We start from the raw sequence: 22,632 nt of genomic DNA, 5'->3' as shown, positions 1-22,632 counted from the left end.
ATATTTTCAGTTCTACGCAAAAATATAGGACGGAAGTTAGGTTTTTACCAGTGTTCGTCGGTCAATCTGTTCACATTGTGCCTTGAAAAGTTCTGAATGGATTTCAACGAAATTTCACGGAAGAACTGTTACGGGACATTGACGAATTAGACAAATCTTAAAGGGATGCCGTAAAACGATTTTAAAAACTTCAAATGTGAAAAAGACAAATTTATTTCAATTTTAGTTGCACCTTTTTGCGGGAATTTACACTTATCCCTATCACAATCCCTTAGGCTAGGATTAGATCAAGTAAGAGTCCAAAATTTTACAAATTTCCTTCAAAAATTATTTTAAAGTTATTCTTTGAAAACAAAACTGCAATATGTGTAAGCATTCTCAAACATTATTGTTGACAGTATTTTGCCGAGTCCGGCCCTCGGAATTAGGGTTGGGTTACAATATGGGTCAAAATTTCCTAAAGGAAGATACAACAGGATTTCTCAAAAATCTTCTGGAAAAAAAAAAAACAAAGATACATTTTTTATATCAACATACAGGCATACACATTAATATTATTGAAACTATTTATAAGTCAAGGCCCCCAAAGTCAAAATATGTGGCCATGAATTGGAATAAATGTTTTGGGAAGGAATGATATAAAATATATTCTATTCAAATCCATTCAGAATCCTCAAGATCAACGAAATTATACGATTCGTTAATTGACAAGAAGCATCAATACAAATACAGTCAAACCTGTTTAAAGCTAGTCTTGGATTAGTTGAGGGTCATTTAAGGATGTTTATTTATATTGTTAGAGAAGAAAACTAGTTGGACATTGTGGCCAAAATGTCCTTTTTTTAAAAAAGCTACGAAATATATAAGGACAAATATATAAAATATAAACAAGAATGAAATTTTCAAATGGGTGTCTTTTACTAAACACTTTGTTTCTTCATTGTTATTTTTTATTGACAGAAACTTGGTATTTATTATTAAATAGTGTCATATTTTCTCTTGTAAAAGGTTGCCATATGAAGACCGTTATATAAGCTTTGTTTGTGCAATTTATTCTACAAATGTTCCCATGAGGGCCTCCGAGAAGAAAAACTCTGTGTCCACAATATTGTTCAATTATTACATGACTGTGCCATACAGTCATTTTTCAACTTCACAATGGAAATTTGATAAATGACGATATTGAGGAAAACGAAGAACCGAACTCGGGATGACATTTCGTGATTTATATTCTTGGAGAAACTTTACATTGACGACAGTTATCCGAGACTGCAATACTGGAATATCGTGTGCAGCCACAGAAAGTAATTAACTGTCCAAAGGATTCTTAGGTGAAATAACATTCTCCATTTCATTTTTACGATTTCAGAGAATGGACGTTCGTACACTATAGTTATAAACTGAACTGAAAATGATGTTGGAAATTCACGTGGTTTAGTTTAAGTCAAAAAATTGTCCTTAATACATACTCAAAGAAGTGTTTGCAGGCACACTATTTCTATTTCAAAATGCACTTGACAGGATATTGATGTTGCAGTTCTATAGTACTATTGTGAAGTTGATTTCAAATGACTAAACGACACCATATCAAATAATGATTGAACGACAATAGATGATGATTGAAGAACTATATATATATATATATATATCGAATTCTTGTGTCGGCGTCTACACTACACGGGCATTGAAAATGGAAGTGAGATACTGCTACACAATATTTTGATATAAGTTCAATTTCTTTATTGCAGAAGACATACGTCTTATAGCAGAATATAGCAATTATATTAGAGGAATCGTTACACTATGGAATTCCATATACGACTGCCAACTGCTTCTGCTAATAGATGATATTGCCCACTGCTTTATCTTCAATGCGAATGCTTAACCGAATAGACCTTATAAAATCAACAAAAATACAACATAACCTTTTACCCAGGGATGCTTTGTGGCAAGTTTGTTGAAATTGGCCCAGTGGTTTTGAAGAAGAAATCGAAAATGTGAAAAGTTTACAGACAACACACACCACATATTAAAGAATATTTGGGAATCATCTTGAAAAAAAAATCTTCTGTTCAAGACAGCCTAGTCATATTTAGTTATAATATTATAGAAGCATCCTCAGAATGAGTAGATTCAAATCCCTGGGTAAAAGGAATGAAAGCTTGTTCACAGGACGTGCCATCTTTCAAGGGGAGATAATTAAGAATTTGTGAAAAATTTTGTGGCATCCTTGAAAAACTCTTCTTCTCAAGAACCACTGGGTCGTCTCATGACCCCCGGTGGTAGGGCGGGATCACGACAGGGCCGGGGTCAAAGTTTTACATAGGAATATATAGGAAATATCTTTAAAAAATCTTTCTCTCAAGAACAGCAAAGCCATTATTAGTCATGTTAATAAAGAAGCATCCACAGGCAGTGTACATTCATTTTTTTCATATCATGAACCCCAGGGATAGGGCGGGGCCACAACAGGGGGTCGAAGTTTTACACAGGAATACTACATATAGGGGAAATCTTTAAAAATCTTCTCAAGAACAGCAAAGCCATGATCATTCATATTTATACAAAAGCATTCTCAGGTAGTTTAGATTCAAATTTGTTCAAATCATGACCCCCAAGGGTAGGGCGGGGCCACAATAGCGGTCAAACTTTTACATAGTAAGATATAAGGAAAACTCAGTAAAAATCTTCTCAAGAACAGCAAAGCTATGATCAGTTTATATTTATATGAAAGCATCCTCGGGTAGTTTAGATTCAAATGTATTCAAATGATGGGTCCCGGGGATAGGGTGGGACTACAATGGTAATTAAAGTTTTCCAAAGGAGAAATCTTTGAAATATCTTGGGATGAAGAAAAGCAATACCATGATCAGTCATATTTATATATAGGCATCCACAGATATTGCATGTTCAGGATTGTTCAAACATGACCCCTGGGAGTAGGATGGGGCCACTATAGGCAATCGGAATTTTACATAGAAATAGAGAGGAAAATTCTTTAAATAATCTTCTTCTCAAGAACAGCAAAGCCATGATTAGTCGTTAAGAAAGAAGGTAGTGTTCAGATTTGTTCAAACATGTCCTCCAGGGGTAAGGTGGGGCCACTCTAGACAATCGGAGTTTTACATAGAAATACATAGGGAAAATTTGTAAAACTTTTCTTCTCAAGAAAACCATGACTCCCGGAAGTGAGAGGGGTTACAATGGGCCATATACTTTGGTGAGCGTTGTGGCCAATGTACCTCTTGTTTATTTTTATCATATATGTTAAATCGATTATTTGGATTCACAAATTTCAATTTTGTTGGGTTTCTTTTTTTTTCAAATGCTTTTAAAATATCTTTCAAATTTTTGCCTTTTTGGTTTTGTTTTGTGTGTGTGTGTGTGAGGGAGAGGGTGTGTGTGTGTGTGTGTTTGAGGGGTGGGGGTGCTTATTTTCTAAGGTGCCACACTTTCGATCTATAGCAAGACATGCTTTTAAAGATTTTCAACCAAATAACCACTTTTATGTATCAATTAAGAGCTCATTTGATAACGTTATTCCTATTTTTTTTTATCTGAATCCGAACAGCAATGTCATAGTTATCATTAAAAAGGCAATATATAGAATACTAATAATGTACTAAATCCAGAGTCTCGCTGAATACGGCCAATCACTCGATATTGCCCTTATAAAACCCAGTTCACGAATTGCTAATCTCTTTCTATAATGTCTTACTTTGTATGGTCTCAAATAATCTACTAATAATGATTGACTTATTAAAAAAATTCTACATGTAGATCAGATATACATGTACCTATTTATCTGATTCGCTGTACTTTTGTGAACAAAACACAGTTTCCAATTACTCTACATTTTGTTCATATGCTATGAATTGGACAAATATAAAACATACCACAGGTATACCTTTTTTTATCGATAAGATTAGTCCGAAATATCTGACGTTTTCCAGGCTTTTTTCACGATTTTGATATTTTATGTGCCAGGCACGTAAAACATCAAATCGTAAAAAAAAGCCAGGGAAACGTCATATATTTCGGACTAGGGTAAGATGTGATTTTTTATGACTGATGTGGTGATCTACAACATTAATGAGACCTGGACTGTGTGAATATTGTTTCACACTACCACAGGTTTAGCGTTGTTTTTTCTCTGTAAGGTGTAATTTTTCTGTGAATGACGTAATAGTCTACAATATTAATTAAAGTTTTGTGTGAATTTATTTGTATATCACTTTTGTCTTTAACTAAGATGTTATTACCTAGGATCTACGTTATACTCACAAATACTATCGCAAACGTAGTAGTGAAGAAGAAAACTAGGGAATCCGGATAAGGCCATGTATTTCACTATCGCATCATCGCACCATCAAGGTTTGGACGATAACGCAATGACGCAATAATGTGATGACGATGATACGATGAAGAGATAGTGCGATGGTGAGATAGCGATGACACAATTGTGCGATGACGAAATGGTACGATGAGAATGAAGCGATGTTTCACTATCACTACATCGTGCTATCGCACCATCGTCATGCATCATATTCTCGCACCATCACATCATCGTCATCGCTTCATCGTCATCGCACCATCGTATTATCGCGCAATCGACCCTTTAGTCGATGCTTGATGGTGCTATATTAAACTACGTAGCCCTATCCGGATTCCATAGAAATGGGCCTGCCAACCAACCGTCCAAAAACAGAAATGATATGAGATACAATTTTTTTCTATCAAGTTTCATCAAAAAGGCAATGAATGTGAAGGGAAAAAATTATATTGTTTATTTAATTTTGAGAAGGTCAAATCCAACGACATTGGTAAACGTGCACTTTCTGGCGCTCGTGATTCTCAGCTTCTAAGCTGACAAACACGATACGTTTTCAAAACATTGTCAACTATAGAGTGTTTTAAGGAACGCATGTGTCACCTGCTTTGCAGCTTCATGAAAGATGTAAATAAATATTAGGGTGGTCAGCTATTTATTTACTATTAACATGATAGTTCATGCATATACCTGCACAGAGATAAAGCATCCACGGATAGTATAAGACTGCGATAAATCTGACAATCAAAGAAAGTATGGTTCCAAACCTTCAAATGAATAATTAAATTGAAATTATGAGTAATAATTATTTATCATTTTATTAATACGTGTTTCAAGCAATCCTCCTAAAGAGATTTCAGTCTGTCTTTATGCAATTGTCAGTCTACACGACTATTTTGAAAAGTAGGTCAAAAGTCAAGGTCAAAGGTCACGATGTCAGTAACCATGGTAATTTACAAAAGACATAGTACTAAGTAATATATGTGCAAAATATCAAACCCATACCTGTTATAGTTCTCGAGATTTAGGGTGTGAAAGACAGACAGATAGACTGACACCGGGTAAAGGGATCCCTAAGTGTCGACACAAAAACGACGTTTCCGGATTGCGGAGGTTACGGATTATTATTATATTATAAATAATGATAGCGCAGATCTTTGACTCAAAATTGAAAACAAAATATGCTGGAAAGGTGTGAGTCTGCATCTTTTTGACCAGGTCCATAGGAAGCAATTTCAGTTTGGGGGGCACAGCCATACATTTTCAGTTGAGGGGGCACTATCAACCAAAAATTCCTTGATAAGCAAAAAAAAAAAAAAAAAAAAAAAGGTCATCATACGTTTTTATTGAGGGGACACAAGCATACAGTAGCTCTGTTTTCTATATTAATCTATATATCGGCAAAATTATTGGGGGGGGGGGGGGGGCACGGCACCCCGTGCCCCCCCCCCCCCCGGTTCCTACGGTTTGAAGACCTGGCGAGTGATCAGCTTTAAATGTACAGTCGCAAAAGATTTGATCATACATAAAATCCCAGTAGACGTCTATCACTTCCTTGGAGTGGGAGTCAATCTCAAAAGAATTAGTTTAAGCATCGCATAAGTCTTCGAAAGCTCCTTAAGATGAACAAAATAAAAAAAAGGGAAATCCCATTTATTTGCGGATTTAGTATTCCACTGAAGGGAACAAACCTTTACTAAGTATAGGAAATATTGATTGTATCCTGTTGAAATCCCATTTTATCGTCGATCACTGGATTTGGTGAACTATAATGCAGTAATATGATTTTAGAGGTAAAAAAAATACTATAGGATATCCTGTGGTTACGTATTTTTCAAGTAAAAATCGAGAGGTAGGCAACATGTTTGTTTTTACTGATTAAGCCTATTAGCTGTCATGTTCTAAATTTTGAATTTACTGAGTGGGAGTAAACACAGAACTTAAAACATTTGTCCATCATCCTTATGTTGTATATGGAACGAATAAAATACATTTCGTGTGGACATATATTGTCGCCCAAATCTTTCTTACAATTTAAAGTATATTCGATGTATCTAAAGATTTTGTCCTGAAATGTATTTATAGTAAACAGCCATTTACACCAAATCACATTATTTAACAGATATATCGAAATGACAGTTAAAAGACAAAAAGATTTAACTGTAGCATACATGTAAATCCAGAGAAAATAAGGGTGTCCTTCGGGAATGGGAGAGTTATATGAGACATTTAATTTCCAAAGTAAAGTTGTCTTATTGGGAAAATGACCCCCTGCAAATGCCACAAGCATGTTTAAAAATATACCTTATTAAACTGAACAAGTAGAGAAACTTTGTGAATTTCTACAACATTCAAATGACCATGTTTCAGAATCCATTATCCCCCAGTCATATACAAAATGTGCGTCAAAGTCAGCTTCTCTTTCTCATTTACAAAATTATGGACCAGATATGAATTTGCACCCCCTCCCTTTTTTCTGAGTATAATATTTTGCTATAGTAAATTTTCCTTTAGACGCTGCCCTCCCCCCCCCCCCCACTTCTTGTTGCTGTAAGGTCGAGCACTGCCAAATCCCGTGATTTGGACAGTTAATTAGGTTGGGTTTTTTTCCTTGCTTGTCAGATTATTTTTGGGAAGTTGCCCCCTACTTTTTGGACAGTTTTATTTTCTTTTTTGCTTGTCAGATTTTTTTTTGAGAGAGGTTGGACCCCCCCCCCCCCACTTTTGAAACCATAGCTACGGTCGTGGACGATACCTTCCCTTGGGTATCAATAGTTTTGACCTTTTGTCCTTGACCTTGGACTTTGACTTACTTTTGAAAAACTTTAACCTTTGCCATAACTTTTGAACGGTTGATGCTTGAACTTCATATTCTACATGTATGTATATTCCTTGAGACAAGACCTTTCTTTGGGTACCAAACTTGACTTTTGAGTTTGACTTGAGAAAACTTAAACCTTCGCCATAAGCTGTCATACAGAGCATCAGTGTTTCACAAACACATCTTGTTTACTAATGGTCCAAGGATGAAGGTTAAATTAAATTTTAAATCGCTGTTTCTCTGGGTAAGGTCATGACTCGCGATTGTAAGACTTCTACTACTTTCCGCTATTCGGATAGGGAAGTGAATTTTACACTCTCTTGTCACAAGCTTTACCACTTGACTATTAAAACGTAAAATCTATTTTTACTCCAAAAGTTGTGAACAGTGTTGAGTTCCAGACTGAAAATTGTAGTGACCAACAAAAATGAACTAATGAGAGAATGACGAAAATCAAATTGCAGTGAAGTGCAACCTATTATAGCTGTATACAGTCGGTCACATGAACACCTGTAATACAAATACTTTGGGTTTTTTTCATTTTCAGAAACAGAGTCTGACAGACATGGCAACATGTCCAATGGTGCTTTTCTTTAGATGGGTAGTGATGAAAGAATTGTTTCGCAGCGTCAGACATTGGATTTTTTTTTTACAACAAAATTAACAAGTGTTGGGGTTGTTATTCATGTAAACAAGAATTGATAAGCTGGCACAGAAATAGCAATAAATATACCATACTGTTTCTTAGACGCTTTTGATATACAAATATCTATATGCTATCATCTGTTTCCTCTGCGTCAGTATCTTTTATAAATTATTTTTCTTTGGTAAATGAATCAAATTTTCTTAATGAATTTAGCATTGTGCTGATGTGATATTGATAAATCACATTTATTGATTTTCAGTAGAGAAAAATACTTTCATCTTGTACGAAACACCCAGTTACCTTAGAGTACTAACGTGTATTTTTAAAATTTCTGGTTTTGCCGACAGAAGCATTACACACTATTAACAGACAACAGAATATCCAATTAAATTCAGATTTCTCGCGAACGGAAGTTTTTCTCGGCGATGCGGAAAACTGCAAGTCCTTAAATTCGGAGAGTTGGATAGAGGCACAAGGTTTCTGGTAAACATGCATGTACCACTCTATTTTGCACACATTTAATTGCTTTTACACTATCTCAGCTAGTCTACTTGTGTGGTACAGGAATGCAAATAATACATTTCTTCTATAAAATTTTCCCCCAGTATTTTTCCTTATAATGAATACTAGAATGTTGAAGAGTTTGCGACAGATAAACTAATAAAGCTTACTTTTGAATACTTGGAATGATATATATATATATATATATATATATATATATATATATATATATATATATATATATATATATATATACAGGAAGAGCGAAACCACAGGAACTTTGTGAGACACATGGTAAAATTTCTTTAATGACACAGCATAAAGGTCCTTTACTTTTTATAGTTCACCCGAACCAGCGGCAAAAAGCTGAAGATAGCTTTTTATGCTAAAGTATTTCCATGGCTTGTCTGTGTGTTTTTAGTTTTCTTTTCAGATTCAGTGGATCAAATTCATCAACAGAAGATATCTTTGCAGAAATAAATCGTTTTTAAGCAGGATTATTTAGATGTTCAATTTAAAAGGTGAGAGTTGTAATTAAAAAGTTAAAGAAGATGGGTGAACAAGGCGTGCAGAATGCCTATAGCTTCAGATATTGATAAAATCATATTCAATTTGTGAATTAAGTATTTAAAATAAAGTTCTCATTATTGAAATTTATGAAATTATGATTAACAAAACTTTCCTGAGAAAAAAGATCTCGGAAAAAATTATTCTTTTATTAAAAAAAATAAAATGGTATTCGTGGGATTCGAACCCCTATCAATAAAAATCCGGAGTATCGTATTGTTTTGAGACTAACACGCTAACCACTACGCCACGCAGCTCCTGACGAATAGTGGCATTTAAATCATGTTTGTGATATAACCCTTGACTTAATGGACTTCAAGTATTTCTCGGAAAGATGCGAATGCTTTGTCATAAAAGTGTACTTTTAAGGTATAGTGGGTCTTTTCTCCATGTTTTTGTAAACCAAAAAATGTATATTTTTATGCAAACTTTTAGGATCAACTTTCAAAAAAATGGAGCGAAGACCCACTCATATCGAAAAATTTTGTTAAAGTGTGAGAAAATGATCCTTTTTGTCCTCTTCAGTGTGTGTATGGTATTTCGTAGGCAAATAATTTCAGTCTTTGTGAGATTTTTGTAAATTGTAGAGATTTAGCATAAAATATACTTTAATGCTAGATGAAATATCAAAGAAAATTTTTATATAATTGAGATTTTATTTTTCACTTCATGTTTGTCGCACTATAGGCACTTCGCCCGCCTTGTTCACCCATCTTCTTTAGTGAGATCTTGTAGAAATCTCAAGTTTGGTCAGACCTGACTAAAATAAAGGACTGTACGTTTCACAAACACTGCAGATTCCAGTTTGCACGAAATATATGAAACTCCCCTGTGATCCAATTCAGACAAAAAGGCTTATATGGGCTTCAAAGTTTCAAAAAGAGATACGGTGATAAGAGATACTAGTGACATAAATCAGATAGCATAAAAGTTAAATAAGCAGCGCTTTAAAAAGTCAAATCTTTCCAAATTTATCTTGTATAGATCCAAGTTCGTTCAGGTCATGTTCATATGGTCCAGGAATGTGTCACAATTTAGGATCGAGGTTTAAATTAGATATGACAGAAGAACAAGCATATTATGAAATCGTCTATTTATGAATTACTTTAGGCTTAAATAAATTTGCAAACATCATATGTGAATTGAGTCTACGTTTGTTCAAATAATGACCTTTTTTTTACAAAAAAGGTCAAAGTGATTCAGATTTCTTCATAGGAAAATTTTGGGATAACTTCCTCTTAAAAACAACAAAGATCCTTCACATGAATATGCAATTTCATTAAGTGCACTTAAAATAAAGCAAACTTTAATTTATTGGCCATTGGTTAACAGTAATTCTTCTCGCGTCCATTCATGGGCTCTTACCAGGTTTAGATTCAAAATGATTAGCAACTGTAAGCCTTTTCGTTTGAGTGCCGTGGTCCACTAGACTCTCTTGGATGTTGACCATTCATTCTAACAAAAATTTGTTTTTTGTGATTTATGAACGCCAAGTTTCTGATGAAACGTGTACAATTATATTGAAATAAAACAGCACCCAATAATAAAAGTGTTTTCTTTTTGCAAACAAATAGCATTATTGCGGACATTCGATTATAAAAACCTCTCTTAACGGTGTAATCATACAAGAGTTTCTGCTTGTAAATGCTCACAGGTTAAAGGAACATGTTATTAGACACGCGATAAGCATCCCCGCGTCACATTTTATATCACTTCCCATTCCAAGAATGGTGATGGGTCGTATTCAATAAAAAAAGTGATAGAATCGGGCATTAGATGGAATAAATCAAGGCTGATTGGGTCCTATTGCTTTTTTTTTCACTTGAATGTTGATTTCCCGCAAATAGAAAACTAAAGAATTTTATCTGATTGGTGTGAGGATAAACCCCGTGAACGTAAAATCTGAAGAATTTTCTTTGATATTATTTGTTATTCAGCGACAAAGACCAGCCTTTCCTCCGATTTCATTTATGTCACAATCACGGACACCATTCAGGCCCGTAGCAACGGTTTCAAAAGTGGGGCAACTTCCCAAAAGAAATCTGACAAGCAAGAAAAAAACTCTTACTTACTGTCCAAATCCTGGAATTTGCCAGTGCCAGACCTTGCAACAACAAAAAGTTGGGGGGGGGGGGGGCAATCAGCATCTTAAAGATAATTTACTATAGCAAAATACTATACTCAGAAAAAAAGGGGGGCGTTCTATGGAGTTGCAAGGAGGTATTGTAACAAACCCACCTGTGATCTATAACAGTGTAGTGGTCACTATCTGTATATAGAATACGTTTGAAATTTGACTTAAGTCTGTTCTCAGGTTATGGTCTTGAGGTCAGCAGATTAACTTGAAGGCTAGTTTTTGATATTCATGATGTTATAAACATTGTGTACAGCATACCATTCAATGATTAGAAATGGTGTTCTTTCAATGGAAGAAGATGCAACGGGTTCCTCCGCTCTGGGGTTCCCCTAATTTATGTTATGGTAAAACCATATTAACCGATGTGTTATAATATATAACATAGACCTAAAATTGAGAAATCCAAGACAAATGTCTTGTTTTTCCCGCAATATTACTAAAAGAAATGAAAGGAAAAGTGCTTTTATTTCTATTTCGTGACCCTCCTCCTGAATACATGTACCTTCTACTGGAAATACAGATACAAATATCCGTCAACCAGAAGTCCCCAATGTGTACTTTTGATAGTAGATGAGAAAAGATGTACCTGAAGTTTAAATTTTTTTTTTAGTTTCACATTTACAAAATTAACTATATATCCTGTTGGTTTCTAACTATGTATCAAGTTTTATAAACCAAGACTGTTGGGGAAATCGAGTGCTGTAGGAATTTCACAGAACTTTCTATTTTTGTAATCTTGCCAACACCATTCATTGAATGCAGAATTATGAAAAAAAGTATGTTTGCGAAGTTAGTTGAATGATGTTTTCTTAAACTGGACCATGACTGAAAAGATTTTTTTAAAAAATGAATTTCAATGAATTTTCTCAACTTAGAAACAATAGACAAACCGTTCAGGGAAATCAATAGCAATTTCTCGGGCCTTTCCGACAAGTGTTTTTCTGAGCTTGCCGGAAAGGCCCGAGAATATGTAATTGAAATTGATAAATAGAATTAAGTATTTTGTAGACTATTTGTATGCAATATTTTTTACTGAAATCGGAACAAAACTTTTTATGAGTAGCATTTTAAAAGAATTTTGGCAAAACTCTTCTTAATAAAAATATTATTTTAATTTTGAACATAGGAATCCTTTTTCTTAGATCACACAGCGTGATAGCGATCATCTACGGGATCTATACCAGTCAATGCCCTGCCCGATAACTCTTGATTAAGTAGGCTCATATTCTTTACGCTAAAGAAAGAAAGTTTAAATTAAAATCTTGTCGGTCATTCACATTCATATAAATGTCTTATATTTCTTTTGAAAAAATCGACAAAATATACAACTCATGTTGTTGACTTACTGGCCACTTACCAGTGGCGGACCCAGAAGTTCATGTGGGGAGGAGTTGAGGTCCGAACGGGGAGTGTATGGAAGGGGGTGTCTTCCTCACATGGGAAGAGTTCGGAGGGCCTCATTCGAGAAATTTTGTTTAAAATGGATCCAAATGGTGCATTTCCAACTTTTTTAATTAGTTGTTTTGCAAGACTTCGGTAATTTTCAAGAATTTGAAAAAAAAATTGAGACTTTTCTTTAAAAAATTTAGTTCATTTTTTATTTTAGGAATATCAGCATTTGGTATATTATATCCTATTTATCACTTTAAATGGACGTTCAATTTAATGTGTCGCATGTCAAATTCTGACTACCAAAATAATGTGCAAATTTTTAACATTAAAAATTGGGATTCTATTTACAAACCCTAATTACTGCTTTTCAACTTAAGGGGAGGGGGGTTAATTATAAATTCTGACCTATATGCACTTTTTGATTTATTTTTTTTTCTACAGAATTACCAACCCATTTTTTTTGGGGGGGGGGGGGGTGTCTTGAAAACAATCAATGAAAAATTGGTCAATTCTTGCTTCGACAGGGCTTCTACTGGATATTTACATGTAAGTTTCACCACAGTTCATTATACAGAATTATAACCGTTAAATGAGTTTTATTAAGCATCATTCAGCTTTTTTTCACATTTGCAGACATTTTGCTTTTGAAAGGGTTATTACATTGTATCTTCCATCTACACAAGGAACACTGTTCAATGTTTCTTTTTCTTTTTTTTTTAATAGACTTTACCCATTTGGTACAGGTCACAACTTAAACAACTGGAGGGGTTTACTTTCCCAGTAGTAAAGCCAACTTGATCTTGAAAATATTGTATTAATTCAATTTTTGAAAAAATCCGCAAGTCTTACAAATAATACTTCTTCCGCGGGTCTTGGCAATATGGCGCGGACAGGTTATCCTCTTAAAGGCCTTAAGGTCATTGAACACTTAGATGGCCAGTCCCCTATCTTGCAATTACATGTACATGTATAAAGCAGTCCTAGATTTAACAGTGTTACACTTTTCACCATTTCTGATGCACTGTTATGTCTTATTTCTGATTTTACAACAGCAGTAACTACCATCGAGAGTAATTAAACCTTCCATTTGATTGGTACATCTTAATTTGATGTATAAAGAGTGATAAAATTCCTATTAATATTGAGTTTACACGATCTACATAAATCAGATGGCTTTTGTAGCGATGAAATATTCAATTAGGCCGAACCTGTATACATGACCAGAAGATGAATCAAATCGGTCCGAGTAAACAAACAAATTCATCATCAAGGAGTAATCACCATTTGATCATTTATTGAACCTAGAAACTTTTTCCTAGTCTCTTGCGCATTACCAATTTGATGCAGTTAAGCTCATTTTCTTTAAATGTTAAATCTCCACTAAATCTCCAATACAGGGAATATTTTATCATTTTCAGTGGCGGAGGTGACAATATTTTTTCTCTATCAATGTGAGCTAAACAGAGTTTCGTAACGATTGAATACTGAAAGTGGAATAAAATTCAAATCCAGAAAAGCATAAACATAAATGAGAGTTCGATCGTAAATTTTTTGAAGGGATTTTTAAAAGCGCAAACTTGCTGGACTTCAGTGATTGAATCGTATTTTAAGTGCGATTCGTATTCAAAATATTGAAATTGTCTTAAATTACTTCGGTATGTAAAATCGATAGTATACACAGGAAAAGTCTTTCAGTATTAAAGTCAATAAATTGTAACCTTTGTTTGGAATAAGTCTTGCATTTTAAATGAAATACGTGTAGCATGCTAGACCAAGTCTCCAAGTATAACGCAGAATTTTTTTCCGACAGAAGTGTACAAAATCTTTCACGAACCCCCGATAACTCGGGGAAAGATACAAACAGTGTGAAGACAGTATCAAACCGAACGCATAACGTCTTCTATGGATTTACATCTCTAAAATCATGGCCGTAGGAACCGGGGGAGGGGGCAATAATTTTGCCGATATATGTATGCTATGGGAAACATAGCTACCTTTTGCTTGTGCCCCCTCAATAATAATAATAATATCTGATGACCTTTTTTTCTTGTTTGTCAAGGAATTTTTTTTTGTTTTTTTCTCTTGCCAAGGGATCTCAAAAATCATGGCCGTAGAATCCGGGGAGGGCGGGGGAGTTACGGAGGCATGCCCTTCAATAATTTTTCCGATATATGGTATACTGTAATACTAAAGGAATTGGTTGCGTCCCCTCAATAATAATAACCTCGAATGACCTTTATTTTGCTTGTCAAGGAATTTTTGCTCGGAAGTACCCTTCCAAACTGTTAAGATGTTTGACGTTTGATTGTTCCCCCCCCCCCCCCCGCCAACTGTAAGTGCTTCCTATCGACCGGAATTTTCAATGTATTTTTCTATTTTAAATATATTTTAAAGAAGAAACCAAATATTAAATTTGAAGAAATACATCTTTTATATATACTGAGTATATGTCAGTTATCTCGAAGCAGAGTTACAATTCATTTTACAGGAAGCAATGCTCTTGCTTTGGGGGGCACGACCTAACAAAAAAAAAGGTCTTAAGGCGTTATCATTGAGGGAGACACAAAACTGCGAATTAACTTTGGACCTCGAATCCCGTACGAAAGGTATTTCTTAATTAAGGAGAGAACTTGACTCGCTCTTCAATGATTATTTTGTCTCATTCTTGAACTTTGACCGTTTCTTGTACACAAACAATCGATTCTCTTGTGTCAGGAGGATAAGAACTTGCTTTTAGAATAGAGTACTATTAACTTCTCATTTTGCATCACAGCAAGGATATAGGAGTCCTAAGTGAGAGAACATCAAAGTAAAGATATTAAGCACTTTATATCATTTCAGGTTAACCAAAGCATTAATAACGAATTTGCAGCGTCGTGTCAGGAATTTTTTAACAAGGCGAAGTAATAAATGCCCATAATGTCGATATCACATTAAATCATTGGTGTAAATTAAGGTGTGGACATAATTACTTAACTAAAAACAAAATTAAGGTGTGAATATAATTACTTAACTAAAAACAAAACGAAAAAATAAATTAAAACAGAAATGTATTGAACATGTCATATCAAAACATCACAGCGCGCATGCTTATATTCAACAGGGTTAGCTTACCGAGATGCAGACAGATAAACTCTTTTTTCTTTTTAGGAAGAAAATTTATTATGTGCTTTCAGCATATTAAACAAATTCAACCTTAAATTATTATGTCTGATAATGCACTATATGTATAACACAATATACATGTAACGTTAGGAATGGTCATTGGCGGTTGAACAAAGAGTAAAATTAAATTTTGTGTCCATTTGCTTGAGGGAAAAATAAATTTGTGTCTAACGTCCTAATATTATTCCTAATCACTATTAAGTTTTTATGACGACTTTTCTAGACCTTTTCTCATAAATGAAAATAATGAGTTCGCCTAGATCTGAAATCATTGTCAATAGACAAAAGAAATGGCTGTTATCGGTATATCCGATCTATATCGTATGAAAAGATATCTCCTGATACCATGTGATCGCTGAAATTACTGAAAGGAAGATATTTTTTGCCATTCGTGATCACTTTTTCAGACTTGTGTGCTTTCTGCCTCAGTGACGACACGGAACAAGACTGCCACTAATCACGAAATAGCAGCCTAAAAGGAAAATCATCAAAATACTGAAAGTACGTGTATTTATGATTTTAAAAAAAATGCTATACGGCTTACGATGACAAATGATTGTTTAACTTTCTTATTAAAATGACTTTAAAAATAAATATATTAAAAAATAATCGAATTGCCTATCTTCTTTTCCGAGAGTCTTGAATTAAAAAAAAAATAAAAAAAAATCAATAGATATTTTATTATTTAACACACCCCCTCTCAAACACATTAAGAGAAATCTAGCTTCATTTTACTGTATTTTGTATATCAGGGGAAGCAGTGGAAGGCAGATTTAGACATGCCGGTTGGAAAGGGGTGTCATATCACATTTTCACATCTTTCTCATTTTGATAAAAAAAAAAATTAAGATCAGTTTTTGTCAATCTAATTAAATTTTTAATGAGAAGTTGAAATCATTTCGCATGTTTAGAAAAAGCAATTTTAACATCACTGTATTCATTTATCAAGAAGGATTAATTCCTTTTACATTCTCTAGACATTTGATACAGGGCATTCCTGCCATTTCATCCAATCTTATGGTGAATGGTGGTAAAGTCTAATTTAAGTCCTACCACTTTGATAATTGGAATTTTGATAAAACCATCTTTAAAATAAATGATACTAATAGTACTATCATCACTTTGGTGGATTTTTTGGCCGCCAAATTATGTCGATGTGCGAGTTGATTGACACACAAGCTCTGAATGCCTTGTCTTGCTGTAGTTTGACGCTAATTGATATGTTTTATCTGTAAATTTTCTGTGAAAAAAATCAAGCTCAAATCATGAGGCCGAACCATATGCTAGCCTATAATGAACATATACATGTATTGATATTGGATATTGTAAGGAGGGATTCTTAACAAAGCAAAGTTGTCTTGTTTTGCAAAGCAAATAAATCATTTATATCCTTTGCAAAATCTGCACTTTATTTATATTTAAAAAGGAATATTGGGGTATTTGGACTCAACATTCGCAAATCTTAAAAAAATCCAGATTATGAGGATGAATGTTTCTTTTCGTCACGGGCACTGGAAGTTAATGTAAATATTGACAATGTGCATGTATAAAATTTTATACATGCACATACTCAATATTTACGTTATTTTGGGCAAATTATTAATATTTTGATTTCATGCTACAACAATGTGGTATCATTTATTTTATAAATTGTCATATATTAAACTGCTGTGCGTGTTTAGTTTTAAAAAAAAAACTTTGGAATACGGAAGCAAAACTTGCATGGATTCTGGGAAATATCTGTAAATTGATATTTCAAAACGTTTTGAATATTTCAATGTGAAAAAAACCCTATATTTTGTTAAAAAAAACAAAAATAAAATGATTCGTGGCCTTGAAATTTTCAAAAATTAAAAAAACCAGTATTAAATTTTAGAACCTTGATTTTACTTTTCATTTTCGCAGGATCTGGAATCATTATACACTGTGAGCAGATTTTTATTTCTTAAAAGATCGAATGATGTAACCAATACGTGTAATATAAATTTCAAATATATTTAAACAAAATAATATAATTTTGAGAGAATCACTCTTATTAACCTGATGTCCACTGCAACCATTACCAATTGATAAGCTTTATTAATCAACAAAAGAGTCTCCGTCGTTTATATTGGAACAAGTTGAGAATTTCAATTATAGGAAAAAAACATGTATATATTACAATGACTACTTAAATTCCTTTTCCAAAAGAAAAATCAGTGGACACTTTTTTTCGTTTAAGTTATTTCTGTGCAGTTTTAATAAGAATTTTTTTTAAGAAAAAAAGGTACTCACCCAATAAATCTGCCACTGCTAAATTGACAAGGAAAAAATTCGTAATGCTTTTCCTTGTACTTCTTTTCAAACACACCATCAGTAATATCAGAGAATTGCCCACCAGGGCTAACACAAAAATTATCACATAAACTGAAATGAGTGCGATTTTTTCCGGATGGTCATAAGTAAACAGTGATTTCTTATAATTATCAAAGAAACTTTGAAGACCTGCACTGGTTCCATTAAAATCTTCCATGTTGAGATGGAAAGGAAATTCTTGAATCAATGACTATGCATCATGGCAATTTGTCGTAGAGCGTGGGACTGAAGAATTTGAAGCAAGTTTTTTTTTCTCAAACTTTTCTCAGGCATTGATCACAGAAAACCTGAAGAATACCGCTAGCAAGAGAATCGGTCATCGCTAGGATCGCAGTGAGAATCATCAATACTTGATACACCGCTAATCACATTGATAGGGCACAATAAACAAATAACAAATCGCGCAGAACTATTACTCTTTATCATAACTCGTTAGTAAACCACCGTCGTCATTAAAGGCTCGCGGGTACTAAAGTTCAAGCCCAGCTATTTTACACAACGTCAAATCATCTGTTGGTATGCTATGAACGGTTACAAGGCCGAAAGTAATTGTGTTGATAGATGCTGAAAAATGGATTGTGTAGTTTCGTTAAGTAAAGCATTTTTTCTTCCCGAGTAATTCTTTTTAAATGCTTTCTTCCGAAGTATTTTTTTTTAATTTGTTTCTCATGTGGGTTGTTTAATTATATAGAAATATTTTATTAATGAAACCAATCAGCAGACACTACTTTGTATTTTTTTTTAAATATTAATTTCTAGTCGGATATTCCATAAAAATCTAGAGTATATGGGAAAATATAAGATAATGACCAATTTAATTTATTTAAACTTTTCTTCATTTGCTATACTTTGCTATACTTGTACGCTGGGAGGACCATGAAATTGATTAGCTAAAACTCACAGTATCATTCTTCATTTTCTAGCAAGTTGGGGGGGGGGGGGGTCAATGTTTTTCCTTTGAACATGTACGTGTCGAGAATACTTTTCATAATTAGAGATGTGTATCCTCACAAAAATTCTGCTTTGGTGTTTGTTTTAACAGATATCGGCAATGAAATTTTTATCCTCTTAGCGCCCTACCCCCTTGCATGGTTTTCTGGCAGAAAACAGAATATACTTGGGGGGAGGGGGGGGGGGGGGGCTTGTGAAAAAAGTCATCTAGATTAACCCGAGCAGCTTTAAATAAAATTTCTTTCAAACATGCTACAAATTTTCTTTAAAAAATCTTGTTCTCAGCGACATCGATTTTTTATTATTTCTTTTTCTTTTTATTTCTTTTTTTTTTTAATTTCTTTTTATTTTTTATTTTTGGTAATTTTCCCCCTTTTTTTCTTAGTCATTAATGTTTGGTAAAGATGATCATTTTCCAAAGTGTAAGTTTAGGCCTAGAAGGAGCTCTTTGTATTCTCAAGAATTTCAACCAAATATTACATAAAAGTACTTTTCTATCCTTATTCATAAACGTTAATTGTTGACAGGTAATCACAGTCGGTCCGCTCATTTCTTACCTCACGAGAGGTTACAGTAGCGAGACCGACAGTGGGTTTCCGACGATGTCAGGTACCGTAATATGTTTTTGATTGAATATAAGACCCTCATCATTCGTGTTAAAACACGTCTTAATCAAGGACAAAGAATATCTGCTTGCACAAAAAAAGATATATATACACATATCTGATGGACATATTGTCTCTAATTATAACAAGTATTGATCTTTTGATGTATATGTGAACTCGCCATTGTTTAAAGGGTGCCAGGATATTGATATTCAAGGGCTTGGTTTAAGGATGGTGTATTTAATCTATTTTTTTGTTTGATTTTAATTTTTATCATCAGTCAGACAATAATAAAAGAAGAGAGAATATAATGAATTAAGACACCATTGGTGAGTCCCTGTCAGGCTACTAGGAAGCGGGGGAGGGGGGATTACTAGTAATGTGTGTGGGCTACTCCCTCCCCCCATTTGCCAACATACACTATGTAATGGAAAACAAAGCTAATGTACAGTCATGCCCTCACAATGATGACCTTTTTTTCTTGTCAAGGAATTTATAATATTTTCAATTTCTGCTAGCTTGTGCCCCCATCCCCCATACTGTAATTGCTTCCTCCGGGCCCGCCTATCATTTGATATTCACACAATGCACATCTCTGGGTTTCTCGAGTTCTCACTTGTGTCATAAACTTACATGATCTAAATTGGGTAGAGAAATCATACCTATCAGTATCGATACACCAACAAGAGGAACATTTATATTTACTACTTAGATGACCTTGAAGGCAGCTGTTCGAAAACCAACATGTCTCGATCTAATAGACTTCTTGGTGGTCTATTGGAAATCTAGTCACTTTCGTCAACGGGGACAACGCTTCTTTTTTACCAGCTGTGAGTGAACTTTGGCTTCACCCTCATACTTGCTTTACAAATATTCTACGCATAGGAAGAAGACTATTTAATTCAAAGTAAATTAAATTATATGGAGAGAGAAAGGCATATATGCGGTCGTATTCCTTTGAAAGCGACTTCCTCAAAAATTGTTTTTGCGATTAAAAATTCCTATGAGTTGTAAATCAGATGGATACTTAAAAACTCAAAGTAACTTTAAGAAAATTTGATATCATTTTTTTTTTCTTTTTACAAAAATCAATAACATCAAAACGTACGACTAGTACTTTTCAACACTTTATACAACCATTCCCCACGATAAATTAAAAATCCAGGCTTTTTGACATCATAGCTGCTTTTTCAATAAAAATGGAACCCGTAAATTTACTTACCTTGTCATTGGTCATTTACAAAATTATTTTGTTAAAAACATTCTGATTGTACATCTATCGGAATTCCCATGGGTACCAATTGCGCCCCGTTATCGGACCTATTTGTGTATTCATATGAAGAGGAATTTATTTAAAAACTTGTACATGAGAAGAAAACATTTGCTTTGGCCTTCAGCTCGACATTTAGATATATCGAACACGTATTACTAATTACCAATAGTTACTTCCATTCATATTTGGATTCGATATATCCCAGTGGACTTGAAATAAGACTCTGTCACACATGCTTCAGATTTAGATATTTTACTAGAAAAAGACGTTAAAGGTAACCTAACAACAAAACTTTATGATAAACGTGATGACTTCAACTTTTCCTTACTTAAGTAGCAACATTTCCTTATCACCTGCATATGGGGTTTATGTCTCCCAGTTGATTTGATATGCTAGAGCATGCTCTATGTACGAACAATTTCTAAAACGAGGCAAGCTATTGACAAACAAGTTGATGGTTTCGTAAGTTCTAATGTCGATACAATGACCTTGTCAGCAAATACAATCTATCATTAAGTCGAATGCTATCTGACATTTTTCATACTAATTTTTACCATTATTTACCCATTGAATTGTCTAAGGATTTTTTCCGCTTTCCCGATCATGACAAGGACCACAAGACGGATGTGACAGGTTGGCAGAGAATGCTTACTCCTCCATGGCAGCTGATCCCACCTCTGATGTTTTTAGAGGTCCGTGTTTGCTCTGCTCCTGATTTGTATTTTTTCTATGGACATTTGAGCTTGATTACTGTTCGGTATCTCTACATTTGATTGTAACAATGGGTATGGAACATGTCAGTCAATTTACGACCCACCAACAGGTTGTATTTGCAAACAAGGATGTTATATCGAGTATAGAATATTTGAAATGCCGACCCTAAAACCCTGTAACATCAACCTATTTGTCAGTAACCTATCTAAGTTTAAAAATTTATCGTGCTTAGAACATGCTCTTGAATATTGAATCAGTTTGGAGACATAAACAATATATGCAGGTGATAATGGAATATTAATTATATAGGGGAAGATGACCATGGAAAAGCTGAAGTCATCTCATTAGATGTTAGTTTGCCATCAGCGCCTGTAGTATTAGTCCGTAAAGCTACAACATTAAGATATGAAACAGATTTGGCAGACTCTCTGGTATCTTTTATGAATTGCTTCATCAGAATATAAAACAGGTCATACAATAAAGGAGCACAATAAGTACCCATTAGAATTTCAACAGATTGTTGGAGGACGGGGTCTCCAAAGGCTACACAGATATTGTTAACGAGAAACTCTTAACAACTTTTAAATATCAACTTCAGAGTACTTGTGTTATAATAAGAATGTTTTTTATCAAAGTAACGTTGTAAAATGACCAAACACAAGAAAATTTTCGAGTTACATTGTTATTGAAGAAATCTATGATTTCAAAAATTTTTGTCTTTATCGTAAGGAATGGTTGTATAAAGCATAGAAAAGTCATATTTTTTTATGCTACAATGTATCATGGGGGGGGGGGGTTAATTTTAAAATTTTTCAAAAATTTCTTATAGTTTCTGAGAATCAAAATCCACATTTGATTTGCACCACTTCTTGAACATGGTGCAGCACATTATATTTGAAGTTTCTCCTTCATAGCAGGTAATATTTTTGTGAAGAGTAAAGATAAGGGTGGACAGATATAGGTGGAACACTGACTGGATCCTACAATGTGTCTTAGAAACCGTTAGAAGATTACAGACAACACACGACAGACAGACGCCGGAAACTTTTTGCTTTAACCACAGGTGAGGTAAAAAACAAGAGGCCCATGGGCCACATCGCTCACCTGAGCACATTAGCTAGACACAAATCAGTTCAGTATTGAAAAGATTACTGGGGGTTGGGGGGGGGGGTTGA

General features: G+C 34.1%; 1 protein-coding gene across 1 annotated transcript in view; it reads right to left on the bottom strand.

Moving 5' to 3' along the window:
• LOC133177081 (QRFP-like peptide receptor) overlaps positions 1–18,300 on the bottom strand; it is a 28,744-nt gene extending 10,444 nt beyond the window's left edge. The window contains exon 1 of the mRNA XM_061312174.1: positions 17,834–18,300. Within this exon, the coding sequence (XP_061168158.1) occupies positions 17,834–18,071 (238 nt within the window). The 5' untranslated portion in view covers positions 18,072–18,300. The remainder of the gene's footprint in view (positions 1–17,833) is intronic.
• Positions 18,301–22,632: the final 4,332 nt, after the last annotated feature.

Source organism: Saccostrea echinata, unplaced genomic scaffold, assembly GCF_033153115.1.
Source record: "Saccostrea echinata isolate AGI-Se365-2 ecotype Australia unplaced genomic scaffold, CSIRO_AGI_Sech_v1 ptg000086l, whole genome shotgun sequence".
Classification (NCBI taxonomy): Eukaryota; Metazoa; Mollusca; class Bivalvia; order Ostreida; family Ostreidae; genus Saccostrea; species Saccostrea echinata.
The sequence above is the reverse complement of the archived record's forward strand: the minus strand, read 5'-3'. Positions and strand labels throughout refer to the sequence as shown.